The sequence below is a fragment of the Osmerus mordax genome, chromosome 16 (genome assembly GCF_038355195.1).
Source record: "Osmerus mordax isolate fOsmMor3 chromosome 16, fOsmMor3.pri, whole genome shotgun sequence".
Lineage (NCBI taxonomy): Eukaryota > Metazoa > Chordata > Actinopteri > Osmeriformes > Osmeridae > Osmerus > Osmerus mordax.
Window position 1 is genome coordinate 2,114,322 of NC_090065.1, and position 14,364 is coordinate 2,128,685.

At 50.1% G+C, this 14,364-nt stretch overlaps 1 protein-coding gene across 2 annotated transcripts; it reads left to right on the forward strand.

Annotated features, from left to right (window-relative positions):
* Positions 1–8,008: 8,008 nt before the first annotated feature.
* On the forward strand, positions 8,009–12,239 carry LOC136959448 (spindlin-W-like). 2 transcript variants are annotated; one of them, XM_067253777.1, is made up of 5 exons: positions 8,009–8,117; positions 8,673–8,714; positions 9,121–9,380; positions 11,270–11,503; positions 11,883–12,239. In XM_067253777.1, exons 2-5 carry the CDS (start codon positions 8,695–8,697, stop codon positions 12,086–12,088), a joined length of 720 nt encoding a protein of 239 aa, XP_067109878.1. In that variant the 5' UTR covers positions 8,009–8,117; positions 8,673–8,694; the 3' UTR covers positions 12,089–12,239. The 2 variants fall into 2 exon arrangements, with proteins under 2 accessions (XP_067109878.1, XP_067109879.1); XM_067253778.1 differs by having other exon boundaries at positions 8,081–8,180.
* Positions 12,240–14,364: the final 2,125 nt, after the last annotated feature.

Genomic DNA, 14,364 nt, shown 5'->3' on the forward strand with positions numbered 1-14,364 from the left:
CTACCCTCTCCCCTCCTTACCCCTCTCCCCCTCCTCTCCCCTCCTTACCCCTCTCCCCTCCTACCCCTCTCCCCTCCTCTCCCCTCCTTACCCCTCTCCCCTCCTTACCCCTCTCCCCTCCTCTCCCCTCCTTACCCCTCTCCCCTCCTTACCCCATCTCCTCCCTCCTTACCCTCCCCTCCTTACCCCCTCTCCCATCTCCTCCCCTCCTTACCCCTCCCCTCCTTACCCCTCTCCCATCTCCTCCCCTCCTTTACCCCTCCCCCTCCTTACACCCCCTCCTTCACCCCCCCTCCCCCTCCTTACCCATCTCCCCTCCCCTCCTTACCCCTCTCCCCTCCCCTCCGTACCCCTCTCCCCCTCTCCCCTCTCTCCAGTCGTGCTGACGGGTCAGAGGACAGAGAGAATCCTGCAGAAGCTTAAACAAGACTGTGACTGACACAGTCTGGTAATCCCATCCATCACACCGTTCAATGGACGGACACCCTAAGATCTAATTTGATTGGTTCAGATTTAGATTTGATGTATTATAGACGTGCTTCAGTAACCGCGGACATATGAAAAGAGAGTAAGTGGCCGGAGGAAGATTTGTGTCTGACAGGACAAGATGGTAGAGGTGAAGAGTTAAATCTCTGGATGTGTGTGTGATTTTAGATGAACAATCTCTGAGTCGAGGCGAGATTAGGAAAGTAGGCTATGTGATTTTAGATGAACAATCTCTGAGTCGAGCGAGATTAGGAAAGTAGGCTATTCCAATCCAGGAAACCCCCCCTGGGGTGAAACGATTCACAGATTTTATGGTTAATTGCGTAAAAACAAACAATGTTCTATATTGGGAGAGGGTTACCAGGGTTACCAGGGTTACCTGGTGTCAACCACCACCACGATGAAGGCACACTGGCTTTCTAGGTTAGCTGTGAAGAACAACATGATCAAACATATTATGGTGTGAAAGGCAGGTGAGAGGGAAAGATGAAGAACGGAAGATCTTTCAATGTTTTTCGAAACCCTTTACACACACACACACACACACACACACACACACACACACACACACACACACACACAGAGAGAGAGACAGTACACATCCACACAGATCAAGCATGCATGCACAGAAGCATGCACACAGGTACACACACACATGGATGCCAAGGGTATCAACATACTTCTGTAGTATTACGGTCACTGAGATCAATAAGCCACGCCGCATCTTAGTAGCACCCCCTGCTGTCTCTTCAATGACCTTCTAGAGGAGGAGAGGAGAGGGGGAGAGGAGGAGAGGAGAGGGGGAGAGGAGGAGAGGAGAGGAGGAGAGGAGGAGAGGAGGAGAGGACAGGGGAGAGGAGGAGAGGAGAGGGGAGAGGAGGAGAGGAGAGGAGGAGAGGAGGAGAGGAGGAGAGGACAGGGGAGAGGAGGAGAGGAGAGGAGGAGAGAAGGGGAGAGGAGGAGAGGAGGGGAGAGGAGAGGAGAGGAGGAGAGGGGAGGGGAGGAGAGGGGAGAGTTGAGAATTGAGAGTAAAGGGTGGGTGTAGAGGGAGGGGGGGAGGGGGGGAGGGGAGTACTGAGACAATGCCTGGTGTAATACACTATGACTCAGGCAGTGAGTCAGTCTGGGTTGAGACAGAGATTAAAGGATTGAGAGGTGAATGAGAGAGAGAGAGACAGAGGAGAAGGAGAGAGAGGGAGAGGGAGACAGAGAGAGGGAGAGGGAGAGAGAGGGAGGGGGAGAGAGAGAGAGAGAGAGGGAGAGGGAGAGGGAGAGGGAGAGGGAGAGAGAGAGAGAGAGAGAGAGAGAGAGAGAGAGAGAGAGAGAGAGAGAGAGAGAGAGAGAGAGAGAGAGAGAGAGAGAGAGAGAGAGGGAGAAGGAGAAGGAGAAGGAGAGGGAGAGGGAGAGAGGGCAGAGTTCCTCAGTCTCCTTTCAGCAGAGTGAGAAACTCAGGATGGACGATCTCAGTATCCAAACAAGCTGGGGAGAACAGACATGCAGCAACACCTCTCTAATCAGAAGCTGGAAATAGCACGGTGCAGGCCACTATATTAGCCCCAATTCCCCACCTTTACAAATAGACTGCCCGAGGCAGTCTTCCAGTTCAGGAAAGACGGATGTTGACAGCTGACTTTGTGGTAGAACACGTTTCAGGTTGGCAGGTCGTACAGTTTGGCAGGGTTAGATTTGCTCTTACAAACGTTTCCAAGTTGGTTCCACTCTGTAACCTTCTACCTCTGATCTTGTGTTGTGTGTGTGTTCACCTGTGTGTGTCATACTGTGTGTGTCGTAGCGTGTGTGTTCTACTGTGTGTGTTCACCTGTGTGTGTCATACTGTGTGTGTCGTAGCGTGTGTGTTCTACTGTGTGTGTTCACCTGTGTGTGTCATACTGTGTGTGTCGTAGCGTGTGTGTTCTACTGTGTGTGTCATACTGTGTGTGTCGTAGCGTGTGTGTTCTCTTGTGTGTGTTCAACTATCTATTTTCAACTCTGTTCACTAACTAATGGACTTGTCCGAAAACTCCACCCGTTTGGCTCTCCAGACAGACCGAAACAAGGGCAGCCGATCACAAACTAACTACCGTAACCAAGGTGTCACGATTTCAGAAGAGTTTTGCTTAACACAGATTAGAGCATCTTTTCTCAGGATGTGCGGTGTTGCCAGAATGAGGAGAACGGGGAGGGGGGAGGGGGGAGGAGGGAGGAGGTGGGGGGGGGGGGGAAGGGGAGGAGGTGTGAGTCTGACTTGAACAGAGACTCCAGAATTAGAGGCAGTGGAATAAGCCATCAGCACGTCCCCGTTTCAGCTCCAACCCTTCCCCTCGGTGGGATGTCATGCCTTGGAGTGTGAGATCTCTCTTTTCTTTATATGTGTAAATGCGCGGGGGTGGGAGGTCTCTCTCCATGTCTGTGTTTGTGTCTCTCTATTTCTCTTTGTCTCTCTCTCCTCCTTATACATCCACACCTACACAGACAAACACACTGACATGGGAAGTCAAGTTCGATCCAATAAGATCCTGCCATGATCCCCCTCACCCCCCCCCCCCTCCTCCTCTTCCTCATTTGTCAGTCCCAGGTTGCTAATAATACTACAAATCAATGAAAAATGCACTTACTTGTACACGCCCCCCCCCCCCCCACACACACACACACACACTGACCTTGGGTTGATTTCTAAAGGTCTTCTCAACAATATTGTCCTGCAGGATCTATAACATACGTGTCTGTGTGCATGTGTGTGTTGTTGTTGTGTTTACGTATGAGCATGACTGTGTGTGTGTGACTGTGTGTGTGTGTGAGTTCAAATGGAACAAAAGATACCTGATGATGGAGGGGTGGAGGCAGGGCGCTCTATTTTTGGAGACAGGATTCACAGCCTCTGTGAGATGCTCCACGGCCCACCCCTACTCAGACAGCTCTGCTGGAAGAACCACCCAGAGAGAAACAACAAGATGCATTACCTGGCTCTGTTTGTGTGTGTGTGTGTGAGTGTGTGTGTGTGTGGAAAAGAGAGAGAGAGATAATGAGAGAGAGGATCGAGATGTTGTTTATTTGTGTGTGGGATAGAGAGAGAGAGAGAGAGAGAGAGAGAGAGAGAGAGAGAGAGAGAGAGAGAGAGAGAGAGAGAGAGAGAGAGACAGACAGACAGACAGACAAACATAGAGAGGGAAGCAGACAGAGACAGAGAGAGAGAGGTGCAGTATATTCAAGATGTACAGTTCAATTTCATTCAAATCTAGGAGCCGTGAACTCAGGTCCTTGGCACCTCCACAGTCACTGAAGAAGTAAATCCCCACAAAGGTGCTGAATCAGAGAGCCTTTATTGAAACAAACTTTCAGAGTTTTGAGAAGGAACTGAATTGTATGAACTTCCTGTTCTTGCTCTCCTCATCCTGTGGCACTCTCCACCAACCAGAGCTTTCTGTTCTGTTGCTGTGACAACCGCGAGGACGTTTATGGGCAACCTTGGTTTTTCAGAGCGCACTCCAGAGAGGAGCCACACACACACACACACACACTCTGTTAGTACAGGTGCCGCACACTTTGTCAGCCTGAATAAAGAACGACTTACTCACCGGCCGGTCAGCATCACCGCATGCAGCAGGAAGACCGAATTGCGACAGTATGACGCAAGCTTTTGATTTCAACCTAATGTCACAAATCCTTTCTGTTATTAGTGACACGTATCCACACTAAATCATCCACACACATTCATCCACACACATTTATCCCCTCAAATTCATCCACACAAATTCATCCACACACATTCATCCCCTCAAATTCATCCACACACATTCATCCCCTCAAATTCATCCACACACATTCATCCACACACATTCATCCCCTCAAATTCATCCACACACATTCATCCACACACATTCATCCCCTCAAATTCATCCACACACATTCATCCCCTCAAATTCATCCACACACATTCATCCACACACATTCATCCCCTCAAATTCATCCACACACATTCATCCACACACATTCATCCCCTCAAATTCATCCACACACATTCATCCCCTCAAATTCATCCACACACATTCATCCATACACATTCATCCCCTCAAATTCATCCACACACATTCATCCCCTCAAATTCATCCACACACATTCATCCACACACATTCATCCACACACATTCATCCCCTCAAATTCATCCACACACATTCATCCCCTCAAATTCATCCACACACATTCATCCCCTCAAATTCATCCACACACATTCATCCACACACATTCATCCCCTCAAATTCATCCACACACATTCATCCCCTCAAATTCATCCCCTCAAATTCATCCACACACATTCATCCCCTCAAATTCATCCTCCGGATCCCAGCTGTGAAGCTCCGCTGACGGCCGTCTCCTCCAACGACCCTCGCCCTGGAACCAGGAGGTAACGGCTCCTCCAACGACCCTCGCCCTGGAACCAGGAGGTAACGGCTCCTCCAACGACCCTCGCCCTGGAACCAGGAGGTAACGGCTCCTCCAACGACCCTCGCCCTGGAACCAGGAGGTAACGGCTCCTCCAACGACCCTCGCCCTGGAACCAGGAGGTAACGGCTCCTCCAACGACCCTCGCCCTGGAACCAGGAGGTAACGGCTCCTCCAACGACCCTCGCCCTGGAACCAGGAGGTAACGGCTCCTCCAACGACCCTCGCCCTGGAACCAGGAGGTAACGGCTCCTCCAACGACCCTCGCCCTGGAACCAGGAGGTAACGGCTCCTCCAACGACCCTCGCCCTGGAACCAGGAGGTAACGGCTCCTCCAACGACCCTCGCCCTGGAACCAGGAGGTAACGGCTCCTCCAACGACCCTCGCCCTGGAACCAGGAGGTAACGGCTCCTCCAACGACCCTCGCCCTGGAACCAGGAGGTAACGGCTCCTCCAACGACCCTCGCCCTGGAACCAGGAGGTAACGGCTCCTCCAACGACCCTCGCCCTGGAACCAGGAGGTAACGGCTCCTCCAACGACCCTCGCCCTGGAACCAGGAGGTAACGGCTCCTCCAACGACCCTCGCCCTGGAACCAGGAGGTAACGGCTCCTCCAACGACCCTCGCCCTGGAACCAGGAGGTAACGGCTCCTCCAACGACCCTCGCCCTGGAACCAGGAGGTAACGGCTCCTCCAACGACCCTCGCCCTGGAACCAGGAGGTAACGGCTCCTCCAACGACCCTCGCCCTGGAGCCAGGAGGTAACGGCTCCTCCAACGACCCTCGCCCTGGAACCAGGAGGTAACGGCTCCTCCAACGACCCTCGCCCTGGAACCAGGAGGTAACGGCTCCTCCAACGACCCTCGCCCTGGAACCAGGAGGTAACGGCTCCTCCAACGACCCTCGCCCTGGAACCAGGAGGTAACGGCTCCTCCAACGACCCTCGCCCTGGAACCAGGAGGTAACGGCTCCTCCAACGACCCTCGCCCTGGAACCAGGAGGTAACGGCTCCTCCAACGACCCTCGCCCTGGAACCAGGAGGTAACGGCTCCGTCATCTGGCCCAGGGAGGGGGGTGACTGAGGGAGAGAGGAGGTGGAAGAAGGGTTAGGGTTGGTTGTTTGTGTGTGTAAAGTGAGGGTTGTGTGTGTGTGTGTGTGCGTGTGTGTGTGTAAATCAATAATTGTGTGATGTGTGCGTGCGTAAGGCGAGAATCGTGTGTGTGTGTGACGACGTGGAAATTAATGAAACTGGGAGGAGCAGAGTCCTGAAATGATGAGTTGATTAAACGTGGAGTGACTCAGCGATGTGATGCCTCTCGAGACAAGACAGGGGCGGAGAGAAAGAGACAGGAAGTCAGCCTTCAGTCGGTCGGTCCCCAACGCTATGACAACACCAGGGGGCTGAAAAAGAAGCGGGAAATCTTACAGTCTCAGAACGTTCTGGATGGTTGGTTGGTTCTCCAGGTGGAACTCAAGCATCACTTGAGAGACTCTACCCTGGAGATGACGTTTACATTTTTACGTTTTATCCTTTTTGCAGATGTGTTTTATTCAAAGTGACGGGCAAATGGTGTGTGTGGAAAGTCCGGCAGAAGATCAAGGAGTAAAACTGGATAGTTCCCGCAGTGTTTCGTTGGTCAGAGTCCAGGACCGGTCTGTATCTACTAGCGATATCGCAAAGTAACCACATCTCAGCTACCAGGCAGGCACGAATCGCACGATGAGTACATATGATACCTCAGTGACACAGAGATGTCTCAGACGTTAGTTTCTTAACCCCAGAGCCTTGACAACATCTCAATCACAGCAGTGGGTAGTACATTGTACAAACGTCATCCGTGTTTCATGACATCACAGGGGTTGTGAGTCACAGGGGAACTCAGGTTGTCTCAATCATTCACTTCCACAGCCCTCAATCTAAGTCTCTTAAACTCACCCCACATTCTGATGCCTTTAGCTTTGTGCGCCACCTTGTGGTACAAAAATGATACTTCACCTACGAGGTTTAACTCTATTGAATTAGATTTTTAAATGTTGTTTTTGGCAGAGGGCTAGGTAAACCTAGTCATTCCATTTAGTAGATTGAGCACTATAATGTGTGACAGATATATGGATTGTATACATCCTTTAATCGTAGCTTAATGCTTATTCGACAAAGGCGTAGGCCTATTCCTGTCTAGTTGTACTCCACTGAATGACCTCCCCAGATTAATTAGCTGAGAAAAGATAAATAATGTTTTCACTTAGCAGGTGTTTTTTTCCAAACCAATCGACGACACACGATTTGCACCTGTGACGTTTTGATCTGTAGTCAAACGCTCTAACCACTAAGCTATACCCTCCTGTGTTCCTTGAGCAGTGAAACCCTGCCAACACTCCAGCGCACAAGAATAATTTATCTGAATCAACATTTATTTTCCTACTTCTGAAGAGTAAACTCACCTTTTTTTCTAAACCAATAGGAAACTACTTGCCTGGTTGCTTTGGGTTGTTCAGGTGCTCTGATTGGGTAAGGAGCCGGACAAAGAGGAGGAGTTTGACATTTCCATCACTGTCTTGCTGCAGAGAGCTAAATGACTTTGGACTTTTAAACAGTCCAGTTCATTATAGACAGTGACACAGCAATATTGTAATCTGCAGATCACAGAGAGATCACAGTCTGTCTCTCTCTCTTTCTTTCTCTTTTACACACACACATAACAATTTTTCTCTCTCTCCCTTTCACACACATACACAGTCGGCTGGAGAAGAGCCAGTTCTATTTATTTTCATCTCTGTGTTTGGAACATAAAAAATTCAAAAATAGTATTTTGGCCTTGACAAAAGAATGACATTATGAGCAGACCAAGACTGGTGAATTGTGGGAGATGTAGTCTGCAATGGCGTCTTCTAAACAATAACTTATCATACAGTTAAATATATACATATATATATATTGGAATACACACATTATGATGCTCAACTAAAAACAATTTGGGATACTAATAAGAATACACTTCAATTTATTACGTGCAAATCACATCAGTTTCCGATAACAAAGAAGAATCTCATGGACCTCAACTCCCAAGATCCTTTGAGGCAGCAAGAAGAGACAGGTAGTTGTAGTTCAACTATTTTCTGTATTATTTCCTTTTCCCCTCACACGGAGGATTCTGCTGGGAAAGGGAAGTAGCTATGAAATAAACAACAGTAAGTAAAACGCACTGGTCTTATTTGTACCCACTCTTTTGGCGGACCACGGCATTAAATAAAGTAGGTAGACAATCTTTGAGTTGGTCATTTCCGCTTACGATAGCTAGCCTAGCAAACGGTAGCTAACACAACATGTTTGGGTTTCTTGCGTGGAAACGACATAATACTAAACAACTGTAATATAAATAGCAGTATAGTAGTCAGCTATGGAGACTGGATTTCCTTAACGACTGTTAAAACAACACTAACCAACCGTTAACGTATCGTGTGTACGTTTGTTTGCCAGTTTGTGCGATATTTGTTTTGTTCAAGGGAGAACATATTGTGAAATGTAGGCCAGTGCTACGCTTGTAACGTGTTTTTCACACCTGTGTGTTTGTGTTCAGCAAGGGGCAGAGCCCCCCCCCCCCCCATGTTAAATTAGGTCGTCACGTAGACTAGAGACAGTTTAATGAAGATTTGCTGTGTGTGGTTAGTTTGAGCGAGTGGGTCAGTGAAGTCATTTAAAATAAAGAAATTGTCATTAACCATACATGTATCTGTTTCTCACAGGACTGCTTGTATTTATGGAAACATGTCAAAGAAAAGGGCCAGGTATGTAGAAACAATAGTTCACAATAACCTTACATGTAGAATGTTATACAAAATATACATATTTTCTACCATGTCAGAAACTTCAGTATGATCCACTTTATAGAGTTCACCCTCATCAATTGTTTTCGAATAGAATTTTTAAAATTCCCACCACTCTCCTTTCTTTTATAACCGTACTTGTTCCTCCCCTCCCTTACTCCCCCCCGTCCCTTTCCTCCCCCTCCCCTCCCTAACCCTCCCCTCCCTTACCCCTTCCTTTCCTCTACCCTCCCTCCCTTAATCCCTCCATCTCCTCTCTACTTCTACTCCTTCACCCTCCCTGGCCCTCTGCCCCCCCTTCCCCTCACCTATCCTCCCACTCCTCACCTCCCCCCTCCTCACCTCCCCCCTCCTCCACCTCCCCCAGGAAGCGTAGCAGTGAGGAGCTTAGCGGTACCCTGCCCCCATCTCTGCTCCCAGACCCCAGTAGCCTCCTGGGTCGGAGGATCCAACACAACTGGAGGGAGAAGGGCAACATGACCCGCTGGAAAGGCACCGTCCTGGAACGCCTTTCCGTCAACGCCTCCCTGTTCATGGTCAAGTACGACGGCTTCGACTGCGTCTACGGCATCGAGCTGTTCAAGGACGAGCGCGTGTCCAACCTGCAGGTGCTGACGGAGAAAGTTGGTGGGTTCCAGCCACGCTCACACTGGCAGACTCACACACACACATGCTGTGACTGTCACACACATGCTCACACACACACTGGCAGACTCTCACACACACATGCTGTGACTGTCACACACATGCTCACACACACACTGGCCGACACATACTTTTCTGGATTCTTTTTATAGAAATGACACCAGGACAGTAGCTCTCCAGGTACAGAGTTACAGTCTTAACCTCCCCCTCTTCCCTCCCTCTTCCTCCTCCTCCCTGTCTTAACCTCCCCCTCTTCCTCCTTCCTATCTTAACCTCCCCTCCTTCCAATCTTAACCTCCCCTCCTTCCTATCTTAACCTCCCCTCCTCCCTGTCTTAACCTCTTCCTCCTCCCTCCCTCTTCCTCCTCCCTATCTTAACCTCCCCTCCTCCCTGTCTTAACCTCTTCCTCCTCCCTCCCTCTTCCTCCTCCCTATCTTAACCTCCCCTCCTCCCTGTCTTAACCTCTTCCTCCTCCCTCCCTCTTCCTCCTCCCTATCTTAACCTCCCCTCCTCCCTGTCTTAACCTCTTCCTCCTCCCTCCCTCTTCCTCCTCCCTATCTTAACCTCCCCTCCTCCCTGTCTTAACCTCTTCCTCCCCCCTCCCTCTTCCTCCTCCCTATCTTAACCTCCCCTCCTCCCTGTCTTAACCTCTTCCTCCTCCCTCCCTCTTCCTCCTCCCTATCTTAACCTCCCCTCCTCCCTGTCTTAACCTCTTCCTCCTCCCTCCCTCTTCCTCCTCCCTATCTTAACCTCCCCTCCTCCCTGTCTTAACCTCTTCCTCCCCCCTCCCTCTTCCTCCTCCCTATCTTAACCTCCCCTCCTCCCTGTCTTAACCTCTTCCTCCCCCCTCCCTCTTCCTCCTCCCTATCTTAACCTCCCCTCCTCCCTGTCTTAACCTCTTCCTCCCCCCTCCCTCTTCCTCCTCCCTATCTTAACCTCCCCTCCTCCCTATCTTAACCTCCCCTCCTCCCTGTCTTAACCTCTTCCTCCCCCCTCCCTCTTCCTCCTCCCTATCTTAACCTCTTCCTCCTCCCTATCTTAACCTCCCCTCCTCCCTGTCTTAACCTCTTCCTCCCCCCTCCCTCTTCCTCCTCCCTATCTTAACCTCCCCTCCTCCCTGTCTTAACCTCTTCCTCCCCCCTCCCTCTTCCTCCTCCCTATCTTAACCTCCCCTCCTCCCTATCTTAACCTCCCCTCCTCCCTGTCTTAACCTCTTCCTCCCCCCTCCCTCTTCCTCCTCCCTATCTTAACCTCCCCTCCTCCCTGTCTTAACCTCTTCCTCCCCCCTCCCTCTTCCTCCTCCCTATCTTAACCTCTTCCTCCTCCCTATCTTAACCTCCCCTCCTCCCTGTCTTAACCTCTTCCTCCCCCCTCCCTCTTCCTCCTCCCTATCTTAACCTCCCCTCCTCCCTATCTTAACCTCCCCTCCTCCCTGTCTTAACCTCTTCCTCCCCCCTCCCTCTTCCTCCTCCCTATCTTAACCTCCCCTCCTCCCTGTCTTAACCTCTTCCTCCCCCCTCCCTCTTCCTCCTCCCTATCTTAACCTCCCCTCCTCCCTGTCTTAACCTCTTCCTCCCCCCTCCCTCTTCCTCCTCCCTATCTTAACCTCCCCTCCTGCCTGTCTTAACCTCTTCCTCCCCCCTCCCTCTTCCTCCTCCCTATCTTAACCTCCCCTCCTCCCTGTCTTAACCTCCCCTCCTCCCTGTCTTAACCTCTTCCTCCCCCCTCCCTCTTCCTCCCCCCTCCCTCTTCCTCCTCCCTATCTTAACCTCTTCCTCCTCCCTATCTTAACCTCCCCTCCTCCCTATCTTAACCTCTTCCTCCCCCCTCCCTCTTCCTCCTCCCTGTCTTAACCTCTTCCTCCCCCCAGTCAACAACCGGATCAAGCCCCCCCCTGGTGTGGAGGAGCTGGTGGGCAAGGCGGTGGAGCACCTGTTTGAGAAGGAGGAGGGTGGGAAGAACGAGTGGAGGGGGATGGTTCTGTCCCGCGCCCCCATCATGACCCACTGGTACTACATCACCTACGAGAAGGACCCGGTGCTCTACATGTACCAGCTGTGGAACGATTACAAGGACGGAGACCTGCGAGTGCTGCCTGAGGCCGGTGAGGCGTGGGATTGGTTGTGCGGTTGCAGGGGAGGCCTGGGATTGGTTGGGTGGTTGCAGGGGAGGCCTGGGATTGGTTGGATGGTTGGGTTTATTGATTGGTTGGTCCGTTAGGTGGTTGGGTTATTGATTGGTTGGTTTATTGATGGATTGGTCGGTTTGGTGATTGGTTGATTTATTTGTTTACTGGTTGATCGATTCATTTTTGTTGGTTAGTTGGTTAGTTTGTTGGTTGGTTGATTGATCGATCCCAGACAGTGATATTGATTTTGCCCCCAGCTGCATGAAGTTGAAACAAACAAACGTGCAGGAGGGAACAGTGGCGAAAGAATCCAAACGTCTTCTTTTTCTTCCTCCTCCTTTCTGGTTTTGTCCAGAACACAAACACCTGCTCCCAGCGGACAAGGACCCTGGGGAGGAGACGGAGAGCCTGGTGGGGAAGCAGGTGGAGTACGTGACTGAGCAGGGGGAGAAGAGGACCGGCCTGGTCATCTACCAGGTCCCAGCCAAGCCCTCCGTCTACTACATCAAATATGACGACGACTTCCACATCCACGTGTACGACCTGGTCAAGACCACCTAAACGCTGCTGGCTTCTCCTCTTCCTCCTCTTCCTCCTCCTGTTGGTCCTTGACAGGACCACCTGTACAAGGTGGACTCTGAAGCTCCTCCTCTTCCTCCTCCTGTTGGTCCTTGACAGGTCCACCTGTACAAGGTGGACTCTGAAGCTCCTCCTCTTCCTCCTCCTGTTGGTCCTTGACAGGACCACCTGTACAAGGTGGACTCTGAAGCTCCTCCTCTTCCTCCTCCTGTTGGTCCTTGACAGGTCCACCTGTACAAGGTGGACTCTGAAGCTCCTCCTCTTCCTCCTCCTGTTGGTCCTTGACAGGACCACCTGTACAAGGTGGACTCTGAAGCTCCTCCTCTTCCTCCTCCTGTTGGTCCTTGACAGGACCACCTGTACAAGGTGGACTCTGAAGCTCCTCCTCAAGGCACAACTGACTCTCCCTCATCACCCTCCTCCTCTTCTCCCTCCAATTCCTACTCTCCTCCTCTCCTCCTCCACCTCCTCTCCTCCTCCACCCCCTCCTCCTCTCCCTCCCTCCTTCTCTCATCCTCCACCCTCTCCCTCCTCCTCTCCCCCTCTACCTCCTCCCCTCCTCTTCCTCCTCCTCTCCTGCCACCATACCGTACCTTCCACCACATTACTTAAAGTAAACCATCATGGAGTCTACCTCTGGCTTCTGTCAGAGAGAGACAAGCGCAGTAGCCATGGAATGTACCTTACAACACACCTGTACCGGCTTGTAGTATGCAGAGAACCCTACCGTAGTATGACACACCTGTAGTATGTCTAGAATACTACTGTAGTATAACACACCTGAAGTATGTCTAGAATACTACTGTAGTATAACACACCTGTAGTATGTCTAGAATACTACTGTAGTATAACACACCTGCAGTATGTCTAGAATACTACCGTAGTATAACTCACTTGTGGTATGTCTAGAACACTACAGTCCTTCTGTGATCTCTGCTCTGTTATTTATCCCCTTGAGGTCATTCCTTTGGGATTCAGGGGTTCTTCGTTCAATCTGCCGATGATGCAAAAAGCTTAGTTTCAGTGGCTGAAGTTCTATAGTGGCAGACTGACTATAATCAGTGTTCGTCTGGCGTGGATATTGTCAGTCAGAGAGCTCTCCATTCTGCGGCTGTGTGTGCAATAAAAGACAGTAAGAAGGAGAAGTAGTAGGCGGGAGATGCTGTCGTAGAAGGATGGCTTCCTGATGGATCTCTGTTCATCTGAGCCAGATGTGGACGTTATTTCATCACGAGGCCGAAGGTGAGGCCTGAAGTGAGACGTTTTATTGTCGAACACCTGTACATTTCAAATATTTTCTATAGACGTATCAAGTACCTATAATTATAACTTTTACGGGGTAAAATGTCTTCTCGTCATCGTTTTTTCGGCCTTTTTGCTTGTGCTGTGTAGTTTTTAGATTGAAATATTTTCTTCTGTCATTAAATGACTATCTTTTATGTATGCTTAAACCTGGATTTAGGCCATTTGGACTCTGAATATGTTTTTATTGTAAATATGGTTTGAGGAGACACTGCGATGATCTTGTCATTCAATGTTTCAGTCTGATTAATGAAGCAGTTGTGTTATTATTAGGAGATTCCTTTGTTGTCCTCTCCCAGTGATGAAGAGCACAGTGTGCAGTAGCCTTTGTGTTGTTTAAAACTCCACACAGGAACCCACTAGATTTATTTTCTCGGTTTCACCGCTTTATCAACATTGAAACTCTAAACCATGCTGAGGTCAGTTTGATTTTGATTATTGTTAATCTTATACATGTCGGTTTATGAAAATCACTTGGTATGAGATGAAGGAAAAGTGTAATGTTACATCACGAGAGGCTCGTGTTAGTTGGCGAGCCCCGTGAAACGACACAACCTGTCAAGAGCCTCACGCTAAATTACGTCACTTAAAAAACAAATCTCTGCTCACCAAAACCTGCATGCACACAGGTCCGTATCTTGTGGGCCGTTCGTTCTACAGTATTTACCACAAATGTCTCTGGGTGCTGTGTTGTGGAGTTGACCCATATTCCGACGTGCATCTAATTTTCGTTCTAACTAACGTTCTAGAAACACTGACCCTTCACCAGAACCACAACGGTTCTTCCTTGCATGTTTGGTTTCGTGCCCTGCAGATCATCCTGTGCTGTGGTACCCCCTCGGCTGGTGTGTTGTGTATCGCTCTCAGTCTTTGCGAATCCTCTTCTGCGTTACTGTGTTGTTTGCCAACTTATTTAACTGCTCGAATTCGAACCACAAACCCCCACATGGCAACCC